General features: G+C 45.8%; 1 protein-coding gene across 1 annotated transcript in view; it reads left to right on the top strand.

Annotated features, from left to right (window-relative positions):
• The window catches only part of LOC120939983 (macrophage mannose receptor 1-like), a 145683-nt gene that overhangs the window by 82324 nt on the left and 44197 nt on the right, over positions 1 to 19162 (top strand). The window contains exons 16-19 of the mRNA XM_040352475.1: positions 1893 to 1934; positions 7310 to 7473; positions 10953 to 11020; positions 12625 to 12725. Of these exons, the coding sequence (XP_040208409.1) occupies positions 1893 to 1934; positions 7310 to 7473; positions 10953 to 11020; positions 12625 to 12725 (375 nt within the window). The remainder of the gene's footprint in view (positions 1 to 1892; positions 1935 to 7309; positions 7474 to 10952; positions 11021 to 12624; positions 12726 to 19162) is intronic.

Here is a 19162-nt window from a genome sequence, read left to right on the forward strand (position 1 = left end):
TGGCAGAGGCGTCTCCCTGACATTCATCCGGGAGGGTCTGTGGCAGAGACTTCGTCCTGAAGAGGTTCGAGCGATACTTCGGCTGCTAGGTCAGTGAGAGAGGCCTATCCGGGTACGCTAAGCCCACTCATATAGGAGTGGTAAGAAAAGTGTTACGCATAGGAGCAGGACTGTTCCAAATACTACGCCTGAATCTGCTGTTCTCCTTTTTTCCATCTCTATCCCTTTCATCACCTGTTCACTGTTTTTATCCGGCTGGGTAATAAAGAGCACATAAAAAGACATTTCTTTGTGGACATTCCTTTGCTGCTGTTGTACGCACCATAGACCCCTAGACATTCGGAGGGAGCCATGAGGTAAATCTGCCATCCCATTCAATATCAGCGGCTCCTTCGGGGGTGAGCGCTTCATGTGGGGGCTCGTCCGGGATTGGCTATTACCTCAACATCCTCAAGTTCAGAAGTTTAATCAGTAATTGATCCAAGGAATTGTCATGTGTCAAAAATTCAATATCAGTGGCTCCTTCGGGGGTGAGCGCTACATGTAAGCTTGTATTTTTTATTTTTTTGTACTGTCTATAAAGTTATTGCTTTCCTCAATCACTTTCTTACACTTTCTACTTCGCTTTCATACAGTCCAAAACAATTTTTTTCATCATACACCTCCAGGGTTAATAAAAAAAACATAACATTTCAGAGGTATGTTCAGTACCATTCTGCATCAGGGCCTAAAGTGTTGTTTGGGATAAAAAATAAAATAAAATTAGGAATGCACCAATACCATTTTTTTGTACAAGTACCGATATATTACCGAAACTGTTTTACGCTTCAGCTATCAGCAATTGTAAAAATTGAAAAGTTATTTACAAGTTAAATACATTTATTTTTGCTTAATTTTGCACTTTGTTCAATGTAAACATGTAAATATATGTTAAAGGTGTACAAATATTAACAAACAAAACAAAACAAAAATGTTTTAGTTATTAATAGTTTATAAAATAAAAGTGAAAAAAAATAATAATCGGCAGGAAAATAAAAATTAAATGGAGAAGGAGAATAAGGAGTTAGTTAAGCCTGATTAGCATGAAATAAGGGTTAATAAGGGGTTAAACAGAGGAACATTTAATAAAAAAACAAAAACAAATTTTTACTTGACAGGTTGCTTTAAACTGACTTCATCTGCAGATCGAAGTTCATCCTTTTGATCTGTAGATAAACAAAACGATAGATAAAAAAAGAAACAATGTTTCTTTTTATCTTTCTGTTTCAGCAGCTGAGCAATGTTGTTGACGTTGCTCCCCTGCTTTTTTTTTTTGACAGCTCCAATTGCCTGGACTTTTATATTTCAACTGTCAACAGGGGAACTCCACTGACAGCTGAATACGTCATCGGGTGTTAGGACACGGTGGTCTCATTCCTTAACAACTGATAATTGACAGGGTTTTTTTTTTACATTTCAGTTGGGGAATCCCGCTAACAGCTGAAAAAAAACGAGTCTGAACGTATAAATGCTTAGTATCAATGCCGGTATCCGGGCAACACTAATACAAATTGCAGACTCAGTTAAGTTTTAGGCCTCAGTAACAGGTTGGAAGCATGAAGGGAAGCATGCCATTGCCCTGGTATAATATCCAACACTGTCTGAGACAGAGCTAACATGGGATTTAGACTCAGGGTTGAGGCATAGGCGTGCAGTGGCCAGAGGAAGATAGTGTCAACATGTGGCCAGCTGGGCTCTCAAAAGAACCTTTCACTTTTTCCTTGAATGAGTAAAGTGTCAGTTTTTCTTTAATATGCTTCAATTTATTTTGAATAAATAGAGGGGGGAAAATCAGTTATTTTCCTGGGTAAACTGATTTTAACATGCTTGCTTTCTCTCATCATTATCATCAGGTGCAACATTGATGCCAGAACCCACAGGTCCACCATATGCCGGTAAGAACTTTTTGTATCTTATGCCACATACACACGAATATTGTATGAAAAATGTCGTCCGAGGAAGAATCGTCCGAAAATCGGATCGTTAGTACAGGGCATCCGTGAGCCGATCATAACAGTTCATCCGATATTATTTTATCGGACATGCACGAAAATTTTCCTTGTACGATACAGATCATACGATTTTCTTTGGTCAGTACAGTTGTCGTCTGAAAATACAACACAAATACATTACAACAAATGACATCACTTCCGATTTTTTTTTTCTGTCGTACGAGAATTTTCGTGACTTTAGTAACCTATTCAATTTCTACTTGCGACTAGTAAACGGAAAAAGTCGGACGATCTGTCGTCCGATTTTCGAGTCGTGTGTACGTGGCATAAGGCCTGATTCATACATGTGACTTTTTAGTGCTTTTTGCATTTTGCAGATTTGCACTACATAACGTGTTCCATAGGAAATTGTGTTAAATGGACTGTAGTGCAAATCTGCAAAATGCAAAAAACACTAAACAGGCATAGGTGTGAATCAGGCCTAAAGGGGCACACAGCATAACCTTGTTGTAAGAGAGTTGTTGAGAGAATTTACTTTTTGCCTCTAGGTTTATGTATGGATTGGCAGTGGATATAGAAGAGCTTATAGCTTATAGTTCCTGGATAGTGTAGGGATGAATTAGGTGTTCTCTCTTTTTATCGTTGTCTTTGTCCCAGCTAGGTAGATATGAGCCTTTATATCTGTCCTGGTGACCATCATCACCGAGACAAAAATTGATGGGAACATCAAAATCCTGCTGCGGTCATTAGTGTGTGGGGGGGTTCATTGTGGTGTGGCAGCAGTAATTATTTAGACTCCAGTTGTAAAGAAAAGATCTTGGGCCAGATTTAGAAACGATTTACGGCGGTGTATTCCCATTAAAAATATGCAAATGAGTAAGATACGCCGATTCACGAAGGTACTTGCGCCCGGCGTATCAATATACGTTGTTTACGTATGACCGGCGTAAAGTTACCCCTGCTATATGAGGCGCAGCCAATGTTAAGTATGGACGTCAGTACAGCGTCAAATTTTACGTGGTTTATGTCGTTTGCGTAATTCGTACATGAATGGGGCTGGGCGTAGTTTACGTTCACGTCGAAAGCATTGAGTCTTTGCGACGTGATTCTTCACATGCGCACTGGTATACGTCCACAGATGGTGCATGCGCCGTTCGTTCGGCCCCTCATTAGCATGGGGTCACGGTTCATTTTAATAAAACACGCCCACTGCCAACCTACTTTAAATTACGCGGGCTTACGCCGGCCCATATACGCTACGCCGCCGTAACTTAGGACGCAAGTTGTTTCTGAATACGGTACCTGCCTCTCTAAGTTACGGCGGTGTAGTGTATATGAGATACGCTACACCCGCCCAAACATACGCGATTCTTTCTGAATCTGGCCCCTTGTATTATGCAGGCTTCAGTAATTCACAACAAACCCAGTGGGAAGGCACCCAACCGGGAACATTCATAGCAAGTAGCAGCAGTGTGTAGCAGAGCAGGTCTCAGATGTGCAACAGCGTCTTGAGTGGCGGAATACGGCCTGGTCGGTCCAGACCCCAATGGGGAGGTCTCCAGGTAGGAAGGTGTGTCCCTATGCTTTCCCTACTTGTCTGGAACCTCCCCCTGCTGCTAATCACTGTTCCTGTCAGACGGATGACCTGTCCCTACACTGCCCATACACAAAATGCACGCCAAGCCTGGGAGCCAGGGCCTTAAATAGGCTATGCCTGACCCAAGATAACTGTTAGAGTCACATGGGGTGGCAGCAACCAATCGGATAGCTTCCCCAGAGACCCAAGAAACCAAAGAGGAACCATGTTCCTATTTTCATTCTTTCCATAGAAGATTAACCTCATTTGTAAATCATTTTGAAAGAGTATTCACCCTATGCACCTATCATTTTTTAGGAAGGGAATTGGCCCTATGCACCTATTTGTTTCAGAAGATTCACCCTATGCCTTTATTATTTAAAAGGCAAACTCTACCTTTTTCACCATGTTACATAAAATGGGACCTACCTCCAAACCACCCCCTCCCCTTTGACAGCGTGTGGGGGTTCTTGCTCCACAGCAGCTGTCGTTTTTAAAATGTATGCAGCTCTGCAAAGCTTCTCCCACCCACACAGTCACATCATTCATTCACATAAACCTGTAAATGAATGAACAAAAAGGCCCATCTGCCGCTGCAACAGATAGGCCCCGTACACACGACCAAACATGTATGCTGAAACTGGTCCGCGGGCCAGTTTCAGCATACATGTTTGGTCGTGTGTGGGCGCGAGCGGGCCGAATTCCAGCAAACATTTGCCCGCCGGGCCTTTTCCCAGCGGACAAATATTCCTGGACTTGTTTTAAAACAGTCCGCTGGAATCCTGCCCGCTCGGACATGTACGGTCGTCAGTACAGACCTACCGTACATGTCCAGGCGCCCGCCGTCCCTCGCATGCGTCGAATGACTTCGACGCATGCGTGGAAGCATTTTAAAGGCAGGCCGCCCACGTCGCCGCGTCATTGTCGCGGCGACACCGCGTCATCGGCGCGGCGACACCGCGGACACGCCCCGCATATTGTTTACGCGCGGACTTCTGTACGATGGTGTGTACAACCATCGTACAGAAGCCCTCTGGCAGACATGTACGGTGAAAACGGTCCGACGGACCGCTTTCACCGTACATGTTTGTCCGTGAGTACCCGGCCTTAGAGTTGTAGTTCTCAAGGGAACACAAGCTCTCCAACTGAAAGGCCACACCTTAGTGCAGAGAGCTGAAGAAAATCTGCAGGAGCTTGGCATTGCACTTGTGATTCACTGATTATGTGTGCAATGCTTTGCAAGCTCCTATGCAAAAAATTATAAATGTATATTTTTTACCCTCCAAATACTGTATATGTGCATGTATTATTATTTTTTTTGTAAAAGGTGAACTTAAAATACGGATTCGCCCTATTCACCTGAAATTTTCAAGAGGTTTACAGCATCAATGTACTACACAACTGAGGGATTCCAAAGTGCCCACCACATCTAAATTCCAACAGGTTTGCCCATCAGCTGTCGCATTGAACATACACTATATTGTCAAAAGTATTGGGACACCTTCCTTCACACACACGTGTACTTTAATGGTATCCAAGTTTTAGTCCGTAGGGTCCAATATTGAGGCGGCCCACCCTTTGCAGCTATAAAAGCTTCCACTCTTCTGGAAAGGCAATCCACAAGGTTTAGGAGTGTGTCTATGGGAATGCTTGGCCATTCCTTCAGAAGTGCATTTGTGTGGTGAGGCACTAATGTGGACGAGAAGGCCTGGCTCGCAGTCTCCACTCATCCCAAAGGTGGTCTATTGGGTTGAGGTCAGGACTTTCAAGTTCCTCCATGCCAAAATCGCTCATCCATGTCTTTATGAACCATGCTTTGTGCACTGGTCAAAATCATTTGGTATAGGGGGGATCATGGTGTGGGGTTGTTTTTCAGGGGATGGGCTTGGCCCCTTAGTTCCAATGAAGGGAACTCTTAAGGAGTCAGCTCACAACTCTGTGGGATGGCCCCTTCCTGTTCTAACATGACTGTGCATCAGTGCACAAACAAGGTCCATAAAGACATGGATGAGCGAGTTTGGGGTGGAGGAACTTGACTGGCCTCCACCGAGCCCTGACCTCAACCTGATAGAACACCTTTGGGATGAATTAGAGTGGAGACTGCAAGCCAGGCCTTCTCATCCACAAAAGTGCCTGACCTCACAAATGTGCTTCTGGCAGAATGGTCAAACATTCCCATAGACACTCCTAAACCTTGTGGACAGCCTTCCCAGAAGAGTTGGAGCTGTTATAGCTGCAAAGAGTGGGCCAACTCAATATTGAACCCTATGGACTAAGACTGGGATACCATTAAAGTTCATGTGCAAGTAAAGGCAGGTGTCCCAATATTTTTGACAATGTATGATAGATGAATGCTGTAAAATGCAGACGATTGTCATGCAATCACTCCCTGTGCCATTTGACATCAAATCCTTTACCAATAGATTCCTTTTTGGACACAGATAGGTAGATTCAGGTAGGGGCACGCAAATATAGATCGGCGTAGCCTAGCGTGTTTACACTATGCCGCCTTAAGTAAGAGAGGCAAGTACATGATTCACAAAGTACTTGCCTCCTTACTTAGGGTGGCGTAGTGTAAATGCGGCGGGCGTAAGGGCGCCTAATTCAAATGGGTTGGGGGGGGGCGTGTTTAATGCTAATGAGGCTTGACCTCACGTTTTTGACGTTTTTTTGTCACTGCGCATGCGCCGGGCGCCTACATTTCCCAGTGTGCATTGCGGTTACGTACGCCGCACGGGCCTATTGATTTCGACGTGGACGTAAATCCCGATTCGCGGACGACTTACGCAAACAACGTTAAAATTTCGAATCTCGCGGCGGGAACGGCGGCCATACTTTAACATTGTTATTCCACCTAATAGGTGGAATAACTTTAGGCCTCCTAAGGCCTTACGGAAACAGCGTAAATCGACTGCGGCGGCTGGGCGTACGTTCGTGAATCGGCGTACAAACTAATTTACATAATCTACGCTGACCGAAATGGAAGCGCCACCTAGCGGCCATCCGAAAAATTGCAATCTAAGATAGGACGGCGCAAGCCGTCGTATCTTAGATATGTTTAAGCGTATCTCTGTTTGAGCATACGCTTAAACATACGTCGGCGTAGATTCTGAGTTAGGCCGGCTTATCTACTGATAAGTCGGCCTAACTCTTACTGAATCTACCTAACAGCCAAGAGAAGTCTCCCAAACAGGACACAAAACACTGGCTATTCATACTCTTTCGGCCTCATGTACACAGAGCTTAATAAACGCAGTTGTTACAGGCATTGAGCTTTTTTTTTAAGCCAGTAAAAGCACCTCTGTGTAAGCCGGAGGGGTGGATTTACTAAAGGCAACGAGAGCCATGGTCATCGGTGAAGAGTGGCAGAGAGATGAGCTCATTACTGTTGTTCTTCTCCTTTCACTGTCCAGTTACAGGCCTGGGTGGGTCCAAGATGACTTGGGCTCAGAGGAAGTGGGTTGAATAAAGCTGGCCATCACACTGAGGGCATCCAGCAGCAGAAAAAAGTACAGTTGGGGAAATCTCTGAATTTAAACAGCATATTTCAGCAAAAGCTGTTATTTATTTTATCTTTTATTGGGCTATTAATTTTTTCCCTTTGCTTTCAATATTTTACCTCCGTAATTTACAGTCACACATTTTCTTCAGGCAGCACAGAATTTTTAGGAGATGTTCTATTACTTTTATTGTTGTGTCATTTTGAATCCTTTTTTTACTTGTTTTTCTCCCTGTCTGACAGAGTTTAACCTGACCACTGATGGTTGGCTGATCAAAGATGACAAGCAGTATTATATTGGCAAGGATGAGGTGCCCATGGAAAAGGCACGAGATTTTTGCAGGCGTAATTTTGGTGACTTAGCCACAATTCATGATAAAGGAGAAGGGCAATTTCTATGGCGTTATGTAAGTACTCTTCTGTATGAAGTATTTTAACACTTGAATAGTCCTAGTAGTTCCACTGCTAGGATGGTTTCAAAATCCTGGACCATGGCAGCATCCCATTACTTACCTTACCCTCAGCCCCATCATTCTGTTGGCTGTTGGGCGTGAAGATGAAGCCCTCTGTAAGCTCTACATTTATCCCTTGGGAGCTTACTCAAGTCTGGGGATTCTCTTCATGCCCTTGCGTGACTGCGCAGGTGGACCAGTGGCCAATCAGAAGGCTCAACACTGTGACATGTACGGAAGGGAAGCAAGTCTAATAAACCCTTATACCTGTAGAGACTGGGCAGCAGGCAGAGTGGTAGAGAGTGGAGGTAAATATATGTAGGAACAGTGGTGGCTGGTGCTCAATATTTTGCAAGGGGAGCGGCGGCCCCCCTCACTCGCACATACCAAAACTACCCCCACCCCGTGCACAGGCCGGCCTCGGTAGGTAATCACACTGCTCCCCTCATCAGAACAGGCAATGTTTTCCCAGTCTTCTATTGTCCAATTTAGGTGAGCCTATGCAAATTGTAGCCGCAGTTTCCTGTTCTTGGCTAACAGGAGTGGCACCCGATGTGGTCTTCTGCTGCTGTAGCCCGTCTGCTTCAAGGTTCGATGTGTTGTGCGTTCAGAGATGGTATTCTGCACACCCTGGTTTTAACGAGTGGTTATTTGAGTTACTGTTGCCTTTCTATCAACTCAAACCGGTCTGTCTATTCTCCTCTGACATCAACAAGGCATCTTCGTCCACACAACTGCTGCTTACTGGATATTTTCTCTTTTTTGGACCATTCTCTGTAAACCCTAAAGAGGGCAAAATTCCAGTAGATTAGCAGTTTTTGAAATACTCAGACCAGCCCGTCTGGCACCAACAACCATGCCACGTTCAAAGTCACTTTAATTCCCTTTTGTTTTGATTTTTGTAACAGGAGTCACTTTTGGGCACAGATTGAGCCAGGAGATAAGGGACATATGTTGGATTGTTTTAGCATGGACAGTAATCTACAATATATTCCTTAAATGTCTGCAAAGAATATTCTGATCCTACCGGTCAATAATGACTCATTCAATGCTTAGCCCTGGCTAGTGAGTTGTTAAACGAGGCTGGCTCTTGAAAGGCCTTTCATTGTGTGATAACACTATTTAAAGCCGATTGATGCTCAGGTGTGAATACCTTTCTGTCGGAGACAGACCGTCTGTCTAAAGATGTGGATTGAGGGGAAATCATTGTGTGATGGTGTTTTGTTTGAATTCTGTTAATGAAGGAATGTGACTTCTCAGGTGCAGTGATTAGGTCATGTTAATTATAGACCGGCGCCGAAATGTCTGGAATGTTTAGCAATTAGCCATCTGAAGGTGTATTGAAGCCCCCCCAGGGTGTGATGTGTGGGTGGAGAGTTTGATTGTTCCTGTGATCACTGAAACATGCATTGAAAACTGTATATAAACTTGAGAGCTAACCACTAAAAGTGTTCATACATTTGAAACCAGTAACAGAGCAAGTCTCGTTATTCTGGGAAATGTCTGTTGGATGGTTGGAGTGTCAGATAAGCTGTCGGGGATGATGGAAGGTCGTAAACGGTGGTGACCGTTACAATTTTGATGCTCAGTTTGAACTTCAGCAAGTCCTCTTCACCACGTCTAGATGCCTAAATGCATTAAGTTGCTGCCATGTGATTGGCTGATTAGCAATTTTTGTTACCAAGCAATTGAACAGGTGTACCTAATAAAGTGGCCAGTGAGTGTAGAAAGGGTAAGCGCAGCTTCTATAACGGGAGTTCCGGTACCTTTTGGTACTAAACAATTGGCCCTACGGAGCCGGGAACAGGATCAAATACAGAGTGACTGGTGGGAGCTCTATGAAAAACGTTCCTGGCCACGCCCCTTCGCAGCTTCTATAACAATTAAAAACTTTTATCAAAAACTGTTAAACAGTAGTGATGAACAACCCAGTTAGCTTGAGACAAACGTTGCTTTAGTTTTCTCTGAACCTAACCATGAGCCAAATGGTCAATCTGTACTTTACTTGGACCTCTTTACATAATAAATTGGTAGTTGGAAGGCGTGCTGGCTGGATTGCTCCTTTTTTTTTTAAAATTGTCCAGAGTGTGCTGCGCAAAAATAACACCAGAATGAACCAGAAAAACTAGGATGGTCCCCTCACAAGGAGAAAGAACCCCTCCCAGGCCCCAGGGGACGACAGACTCCTGACACAGGCAAGGCTTACTCAGGTCCATCTAGTCCAGGGGTCTCCAAACCTTATAAAACAAAGGGCCAGTTTATTGTCCTTCGGACTTAAGGAGGGCCGGATTGTGGCCAGCGGGGGGCAGAAAATGTCCAGGGCCTGGCATCAGTGAAAATAAATATGGAGAAGTAGTTCCCCCAATTAGTAGGAGGTATAGTATCCCATCATTGGTATCAGTGGAAGAAATAGTGCCCCCTTGTTGGTATCCGTAGAAGAAATAGTGCCCCCTTGTTGGTATCCATAGAAGAAATAGTGCCCCCTTGTTGGTATCCTTAGAAGAAATAGTGCCCCCTTGTTGGTACCCATAGAAGAAATAGTGCCCCCTTGTTGGTGTCAGTGGGAGGATAAAGGGTAGCAAAGGGCCACATCTGGCCCTTGGGCCGCAGTTTGGAGACCCCTGCTCCTCATGATCAGCTGAAGCCAACTAATGAGTACTGGGTGGGGGGATCTTGCAAAGAAACTCCCAAAGTCACTGCTGAATCCAATATTTGCACGGTGAAGTGAATAATGGTTGGTTCAATATGGATCATCCAGTCATCTGACCAATCATCCAACCATCATCCGTTCTCATTGTTTCCAATAGAGAGCCCCTTCATGGCCTTAGTCTCTTATTTAGCCATATAGCAATATTTGATTTTCTATCATTTGCTCATCATAATTAAGCAATGTATTTCATGGACCAGGTAGTCACTTCATCAGACCAAACAGTAAATTCTGTACGAAGCATGTTAAATGAATAAAGAATTAAAGCGGACCTGCAGTAATTTTTTTCAACTTTCCATCTAGGCTTATGACATCATGCACAGCTCTCTCTCTCACTCTTGTGGAAGTTTGCCAGAAAGGGAGGGGGGATGAGTCATAAGAGAGTCAATGAGAGCTGCAGACCTGGAGGTGTGCCTCTGTGTGTCTGTGTAAATCCAGGAAGTGAACGGGCAGCAGCTTCAGCTGCCCACAGTTAAAATGGCTGCAGCCAGACTTAGTGGAGGTCGATTTTTTCAGCATAGTACAGAATCACAGTATATAAAACTTTTTTTTTTTTACAAATTATGTGAGCAGATTGTAGTTTCTCTTTAAAGAATGAAATATTGTACACGTGTTTGGAACTCCTACCCCCTAGTATCGCTATAGTGTGTAATTTTGGCATATTATCAGTTATTGCGATTTTTGTATTACCTGTTAATTTATATACATTGTTCTCTTTCTTCTTTAGATTTTAAGGAACAGGACGAGTGACTCATATTACATTGGCTTGTATTTATCTGTGGATAAAGAATTTAGGTAGGTGCCTACCACCCAACCCAATTTTTGTTTTGTGGATATATACTATGGCCCGGATTCAGAGAGATCTGCCTATCTTTAGGCGGGCGTAGCGTATCTCAGATACACTACGCCGCCGTAACTTAGAACGGCAGGTCCCGTATTCAGAAACAACTTGCGCTGTAAGTAACGGCGGCGTAGTGTATCTGACAGGGCGTAAGCCCGCCTAATTCAAACTAGGCTGGTAGGGGGCGTGTTGTATGTAAATGTTTCGTGACCCCACATAAATGACGCTGTTATTGAACGGCGCATGCGCTTGCATGCTCAGTATCATGTTGAATTTTCAAATTAAATTACGCCCGCTCAATGCTTAGTCGACGTGAACGTAACCTACGCCCAGCCCCATTCACAGACGACTTACGCAAACGACGTAAAATACGACACTATTCGTACGTTTCCGACGTCCATACCTAACATGACTTACCCCTGCTTTATGAGGGGTAACTTTACGCCGGTCCGACGCCTTACGTAAATGATGTATCTTGATACGCCGGGCGACCGCACGTACGTGAATCGGCGTATCTAGCTCATTTGCATATTCAACGCGGAAATCTACGGAAGGACCACCTAGCACCACCTAGGCCAGCGTAAATATGCACCCTACGATACGACGGCGTAGGAGACTTACGCCGCTCGTATCTAGGCAACATTGAGGCGTATCTGATTCTATGAATCAGGCGCGGAGATGCGACGGCCCTCATTCGGAGTTACGACGGCGTATCTGGAGATACGCCGACGTAACTCCTTTATGAATCCGGGCCTATGTTTGTTTTTATTGCTGTATCCTTACTCAGTCTATGGTGTGTGAATGGCTTTATCAGATATGGGAGAATTGAGAAATGTTGGAGCTTCCCAGTGGAAGATAATGAGATCTTTCCTTGTTTGGAGGAGCTCCATATTTGTATTCAAAGACTTTCCAACACAAGGGTGCTAATCCCATTTTCCACTGAGAGGGGAGCAGTATTTTAGCTATAAGTCCACCAAGCCACTGCAAACCAGGATAATTTGTTATTGTCACATTTACCTAAAAGTAATTTCTTTGTAACTATATACATCATATACAGCATTTTAGTGTTGAAATTGGGGTGATTTACAATTTATGATAGAGATTGGCGCTGCCATTTTTTCCATATTTTACGTTAGGTGTTGTGTATTAACCTATTTTTTCCATATTTTACGTTAGGTGTTGTGTATTAACCTATTTTTTCCATATTTTACGTTAGGTGTTGTGTATTAACCTATTTGTTTTCTAGCTGCCAAATCCCTATAAGCACTTTCGATTTCATATTTGATTTAATTGTTGTGAGAGCTGTTTTTGTATTTTATCTAGTGGGGGAAAATTTCCGATTAAAAAAATAACTTAAGCTAGAGTTGGGCTTTAAGCAAGAACAACTCTTGGAACGTATTTTATTATTAGTATGTTATTTATGGAAGACATTTACCAACATTTAAAACATATATATATATAAATATATAGACCAGCATCTAATACCTCAATAGAAGTATGGGAGAGTGTGAAAGTTTGTGAGAATTTTAAGCATGCCTTCTGTGTTTTTTTTTTCTAGATGGTTGGACGGCTCTCCTGTTGATTATGTGAGATGGGCAGTTAATGAACCCAGCTTTGCTAACAATGACGAGAACTGTGTGGAGCTGTATAAGGACAATGGTACAGTATATGTTTTGTGTATAATTCATCCACTCTACATGTTTTCAAAACAACAGGGTTTTAAAGAATAATTCCACCCTGATGCTAAAGTATGGGGGGTGTAGCCCTACCGTAGGACCGATGCCCCACTCAGTAGTAGCCCCAGCTTTGCTGATCTCCGCTTAGTAGTAGCCTCAGCTTTGCTGATCCCCTGTTCAGTAGTAACACCCAGCTCTGCTGATCCCTCACTTAGTAGTACCCCCCCAGCTCTGCTGATCCCTCACTTAGTAGTACCCCCCCAGCTCTGCTGATCCCTCACTTAGTAGTACCCCCCAAGCTCTGCTGATCCCTCACTTAGTAGTACCCCCCCCAGCTCTGCTGATCCCTCACTTAGTAGTACCCCCCCAGCTCTGCTGATTCCCAACTTAGTAGTACCCCCCAGTTCTGATTGTCTGGTTTGCTGATCCTCCCGCTATATTGCTTCCACGCTGCTCACCACATGTGACATCTTCCTCTCTCTTCGATACCCGCTCGCCTTCTGCTGTATCATTCACATGTTGCACACCACGTGTGCTGTCTGCTAGTTGCTCCGCTCCAGTTCGGACCCCGCTCACCTTCCTGCTGCTCCATGCTGCACACCAGATGCACTCCAGATTATATACACATGAACCAGAAGTAACTGCTGATGACGTCTTCCCGGTTCACTTGTTGGTTTTCCAGTGCATCCTGGGATAGTTCCATACGTGCAATACCTCCAAAACAAAGTGGAGCTAACACTGAATAAAAGTCCCCCAAAAGCTTTAGGTACTGTAAGCAAGCATTGTCATAGACTTCTATGAAGGCTTTGGAGACGATTTGAAGCACCAAGAAAGCAACATGGAGTATAATTTTTGAAGCAAATCAAAGAAAAACAAACGTGTGAACAGGACTGTAAGCTAACCATTTTATTAAGCGACCGGTGCTTTGAAAAGCATTCAGAGTGCTTTAAAAAAGCACGTCCAATGCCACATTTTGAAGAAAGTTAAAAAAAGCCCTAAGTAACTAGTACTACATCAAAGAAAAGTGGCACTGAACCAGTTTTTTTTTTTTGTTTGTTTGTTTTTAAGTGTATTTTGTGCGTGTACTCGAGAGAGGAGCCGGACTGCAGGAGTTGGGAGTAGGCAGGCCTCCCCCAGAGGCAATCTGCCACCTTTCTCCATGCCCCGGGTGGCAATGGTGGGTGTGTGAGGGGGTGCTCCCACACAGCCCACCCTACCTGCTCCGCTTTGAAGCCCAACGGGGCAGAGGGACTCCCTATAAGGGAGTGAGAGGATTAGCCCGCTCAACCAGCCCCGTTAGTCCTTCGCCTCTCTTTTTAGAGACCGCGTGGTCAAAGTGCGTGCATGTTAACCCAATTTCGAGTGCGTGTGTAAGTGTGGTGGTTTTTGTGGGAGGGGGGTGGGCGTACTAAGCGCAGGCTTACCTCGCATAGCACACCCACCAGGAGCCGGGCTGAGACCACCAAACTCAATTCACATGTAGCCGAGACCGGGATCCGAACCCCTAGCTGCAGAGGTGAATGGCTTGTCAGCGCAGTGCCAATCGCGTTGAGCCACCGCAGCTCCTTGCACTGAACCAGTTAATAAAGGCTTACTTAATAGATTGTCACCTAATATGATTGGTAACAAAGTAAGCATAGAAATCCATTAACAATGGTAATAACAAAATGTAACATACAGGGTGATTAATAATAAGGACAAGGAATAAGATGGCACTTGGTGTCAAGATCAGCATAAACGGTAGCAAGGTCACCTGCAGTGCAGCAGTGGGCAGCATTAAAGCTTGATTTACTAAACACAGGAATTATACTGCCAAAGTGCATTAATGGTGACTATGTTAGGCCCAGACCGACTGGATGTTCAATTTCCTTAGGAATAAAAGAAAGGGGAGAAAGGAACAAAGGGTAGCAAGGTCACCTGCAGTGCAGCAGTGGGCAGCATTAAAGCTTGATTTACTAAACACAGGAATTATACTGCCAAAGTGCATTAATGGTGACTATGTTAGGCCCAGACCGACTGGATGTTCAATTTCCTTAGGAATAAAAGAAAGGGGAGAAAGGAACAAAGGGGACTTGCAGGATGGTTTTATGGGTGGGGTAGGCCTTATGTTGTTCTTCTGCCAGCTATCGTTGGGGCCTGTTAAGAGGTGTTGGTGCACTTAACAACAGTTATCATGAACCAGCATGCTGTAGAGGGGCAGTAAAGATGCAGTAAGGTTGCGGTTTAGTTATAGTACTGGTACAGTACAGGTGCAGAATAGATGTGGTGAAGTAGCAGTAAAGGTGTGGTATACCTAATTCCTGCCACCAGTAACTTAGACCCTGCTAGCAGTGTAAACTATGGAAAGTGAACCCTTTCAGCAGTTCCTGTGGTGCAGCCATGAACTCACTGTAGAAAGGGGGCCTCCTTGGTCTCCCCACAAAATGACTCTGAAGATTCAGCAGTGGGAAGTAGAGGGTGCGAGGATGCTCTGGTCTCCCTGCAGCATTGGTGCAGATGCGATTGCTGCAGTCTGTGCTGTGCTGCCTCAGTCTGGTGTGACCTCTCAGCAGTCTGGTCAGTATGCAGCAGGAGCTATTTGATAATGTACAAGTACTTAAAGTACCTGTGAAGGTCATTCTAAACAAAAGTGATCTTTTAGTTATAGGTGGAGTCTGGTGGGTTGAGTTAGCCCCTGGTATCTTATATATTTTGGGTGCTCCAATTAGGCGATATCCCGAACATAATTTCCAACTCTATTCCTGTGCAGAGAAAATAAGAAATCAATAAAAAATATCTTAAAAACAAAAACACAAAGAGACAAAATAAGAAAAATAGCTGCACACCAACATCCGTCCAACAGATTTATTGAAAGACTGCCACCAGGACTATAACAAGGGGTTTTGAAGAAGCACAATATATGTGTGAAATGTCGTCACTCCTTGTTCTGTTGTTATAGTCCTGGTGGCAGTCTTTCAATAAACCTGTTGGACGGATGTTGGTGTGCAGCTATTTTTCTTATATTGTCTACACAGTTCACGGTTGTGAGCTGCAGCTAGCACCCAACTCTTCCCTTTTGGTGGATTATCATACTCACCTGGAGCAGCGATCTGTCATATTATCCCTTCTATTCCTGTGCGCCTGGAAGTTCCCATCCATCTTTGTGTGTTTCCCCTCCTCCTGTTTGTACTGCATTATATAAAACACATAAAAGCCCAAGAGGAAGATTGGGAACCCCTCAGAATGACCACAGAAGGTGTACAGACCTGGTAACCCATCACATAGATTCAACCAACAGAGTCTCAAGGAGATAAAATAAACTGTCAGGCCCCGTACACACGACAGAGGAATTCGACGTGCTTGGCACGTCGAGTTCCTCGTCTCGTTTTGGGATGAAGCCGCCGAGGAGCTCGGCGGGCCGCCTTCTCCTATAGAACAACGCGGCCAACGAGAAAATAGAGAACATGTTCTCTATTTTCTCGTCGAGCTCCTCGGCGGCTCCATCGAGCCAAAACTGTACAGACGACAGAGATTCTCGGCAGAATCCGGGTTTTGACCGAGTTTCTCGGCGAATTCTGCCGAGAATCTCTGTCGTGTGTACGAGGCCTCAGGTTGGTTTAACTCTCCTGCATTCAACAGCAGTTGAAATATTAGTTTTGGATGGACTGACCCTTTAAAAACATGTAAACTAGCAACATATAATAAATATGGGCACCTCAAGATGAATCACTTCTCTTTGGGAGTCATAGCACTTTAGTTCAAGATAATGTTGAATATGGTCGCATTAGAGGCATATAATAGATCTGATTATTTTTAAGTGATTCTGTACTGCCTACAAACATATGAAAGTAATGATATCAATGCACTCAAAGGGTACCTCTCCATATCTTGCTCATGCTCCCTGCTTCCTGTCCACCCTGGGGCCCTTCCTCTGGCCACCAAGTGAATGGTCATCCGCTCTGGTACCCGGCGTTGAGTTGTGGGAGGCAGGGGGAAAAACTTCTGTGAACCTCATGCCAGGAAGTACTGGGCTATTGGGGAATTAAATTGGCACTTGCTACCAACCTGCAGTCTTACTATTGGATTTTTTTCCTGGAAGTTCCGATTACACAATTCATCCTCCTGGTTCAACAGTTTAGCATTCTGTCATCTTGTCTCCAGACTCTTCAATGGACAATTATTCAGCATCTTTGCCTCTGTCCAGTGTTCAGGGAGCTGACTTTCTGAAGTTTTCTAGCCCCTGCCAATCATGTGAGGTCCCAATGGGTTCTTTGGCTGGGTTTGTAGCACTTCTCTGGTATCCACACCTACAGTCACTATAGAACACTGGTGACTGCTCAGTTGCTAAAGTTATATGCAAATCTGGACATTCTGTAAAAGTCGAGCTTCACCCAGTCTATCCTACCTCCAAGCCTCCTTATTGGTTCGTATGGTCATCCATCCAATTAAAGCACCAGTTGGGAAATTCAAGAAGCAGGGTCAACCTCAACCTGAAGCCAAGATTTATATATAACATCAGCTGTCTAATTTTAGATCATCCCGTTTTAGTGCTACCCTATAAGAACTGCTGGTTGATGATGATTGAATGAATGTAGTAAAATCACTTTTCCTGATAACAGCAGCACAAATAAGGATGGTGACTAAGGGTCTTTCCCTGATCATGTAGAGCAGGGGTGGGCAATTATTTTTTCGATGGGGCCACATGAGAAACTAAAAATATTTTGGAGGGCCGGGCCAAAAGGCTAAACTCAATACTGCATAAAATCAATTGTATTTCTTTATAAAAAGCAGTAAATATCATTGTTGGAAAACTGGTACGAGTACTTGTTATAGACATGGCACAGGAGGGGGACAGAGGCTGGGGACATGGCACAGGAGGGGGACAGAGGCTGGGGACATGGCACAGGAGGGGGACAGAGGCTGGGGACATGGCACAGGAGGGGGACAGAGGCTGGGGACATGACACAGGAGGGGGACAGAGGCTGGGGACATGACACAGGAGGGGGACAGAGGCTGGGGACATGGCACAGGAGGGGGACAGAGGCTGGGGACATGGCACAGGAGGGGGACAGAGGCTGGGGACATGGCACAGGAGGGGGACAGAGGCTGGGGACATGGCACAGGAGGGGGACAGAGGCTGGGGACATGGCACAGGAGGGGGACAGAGGCTGGGGACATGGCACAGGAGGGGGACAGAGGCTGGGGACATGGCACAGGAGGGGGACAGAGGCTGGGGACATGGCACAGGAGGGGGACAGAGGCTGGGGACATGACACAGGAGGGGGACAGAGGCTGGGGACATGGCACAGGAGGGGGACAGAGGCTGGGGACATGGCACAGGAGGGGGACAGAGGCTGGAGACATGGCACAGGAGGGGGACAGAGGCTGGGGACATGGCACAGGAGGGGGACAGAGGCTGGGGACATGGCACAGGAGGGGGACAGAGGCTGGGGACATGACACAGGAGGGGGACAGAGGCTGGGGACATGGCACAGGAGGGGGACAGAGGCTGGGGACATGGCACAGGAGGGGGACAGAGGCTGGGGACGTGGCACAGGAGGGGGACAGAGGCTGGGGACATGGCACAGGAGGGGGACAGAGGCTGGGGACATGACACAAGAGGGGGACAGAGGCTGGGGACATGACACAGGAGGGGGACAGAGGCTGGGGACATGGCACAGGAGGGGGACAGAGGCTGGGGACATGACACAGGAGGGGGACAGAGGCTGGGGACATGACACAGGAGGGGGACAGAGGCTGGGGACATGACACAGGAGGGGGACAGAGGCTGGGGACATGACACAAGAGGGGGACAGAGGCTGGGGACATGACACAAGAGGGTGACAGAGGCTGGGGACATACGCTGGGGACATGGCACAGGAGGGGGACAGACGCTGGGGACATGACACAGGAGGGGGACAGACGCTGGGGACATGACACAGGAGGGGGACAGACGCTGGGGACATGACACAGGAGGGGGACAGACGCTGGGGACATGACACAGGAGGGGGACAGAGGCTGGGGACATGACACAGGAGGGGGACAGACGCTGGGGACATGACACAGGAGGTGGACAGAGGCTGGGGACAGGCAGCCACTGTTTAATCAATAGCCACAATTGATTAAACAGTGGCTGCATGTGATGGCACAGTGGCTGCGTGTGATGGCACAGTAGTTGCGTTTGATGGGCACAGTGGCGACAATTGATGGCACAGTGGCTGCGTGTGATGGGCACAGTGGCAACAATTGATGGCACAGTGACTGCGTGTGTTGGCACAGTGGCTGCGTGTGTTGGCACAGTGGCTGCGTGTGTTGGCACAGTGGCTGCGTGTGTTGGCACAGTGGCTGCGTGTGATGGGCACAGTGGCTGCGTTTGATGGGCAGAGTGGCTGCGTGTGATGGGCACAGTGGCTGCGTGTGATGGGCACAGTGGCTGCGTGT

Source organism: Rana temporaria, chromosome 5 (assembly GCF_905171775.1).
Source record: "Rana temporaria chromosome 5, aRanTem1.1, whole genome shotgun sequence".
Classification (NCBI taxonomy): Eukaryota; Metazoa; Chordata; class Amphibia; order Anura; family Ranidae; genus Rana; species Rana temporaria.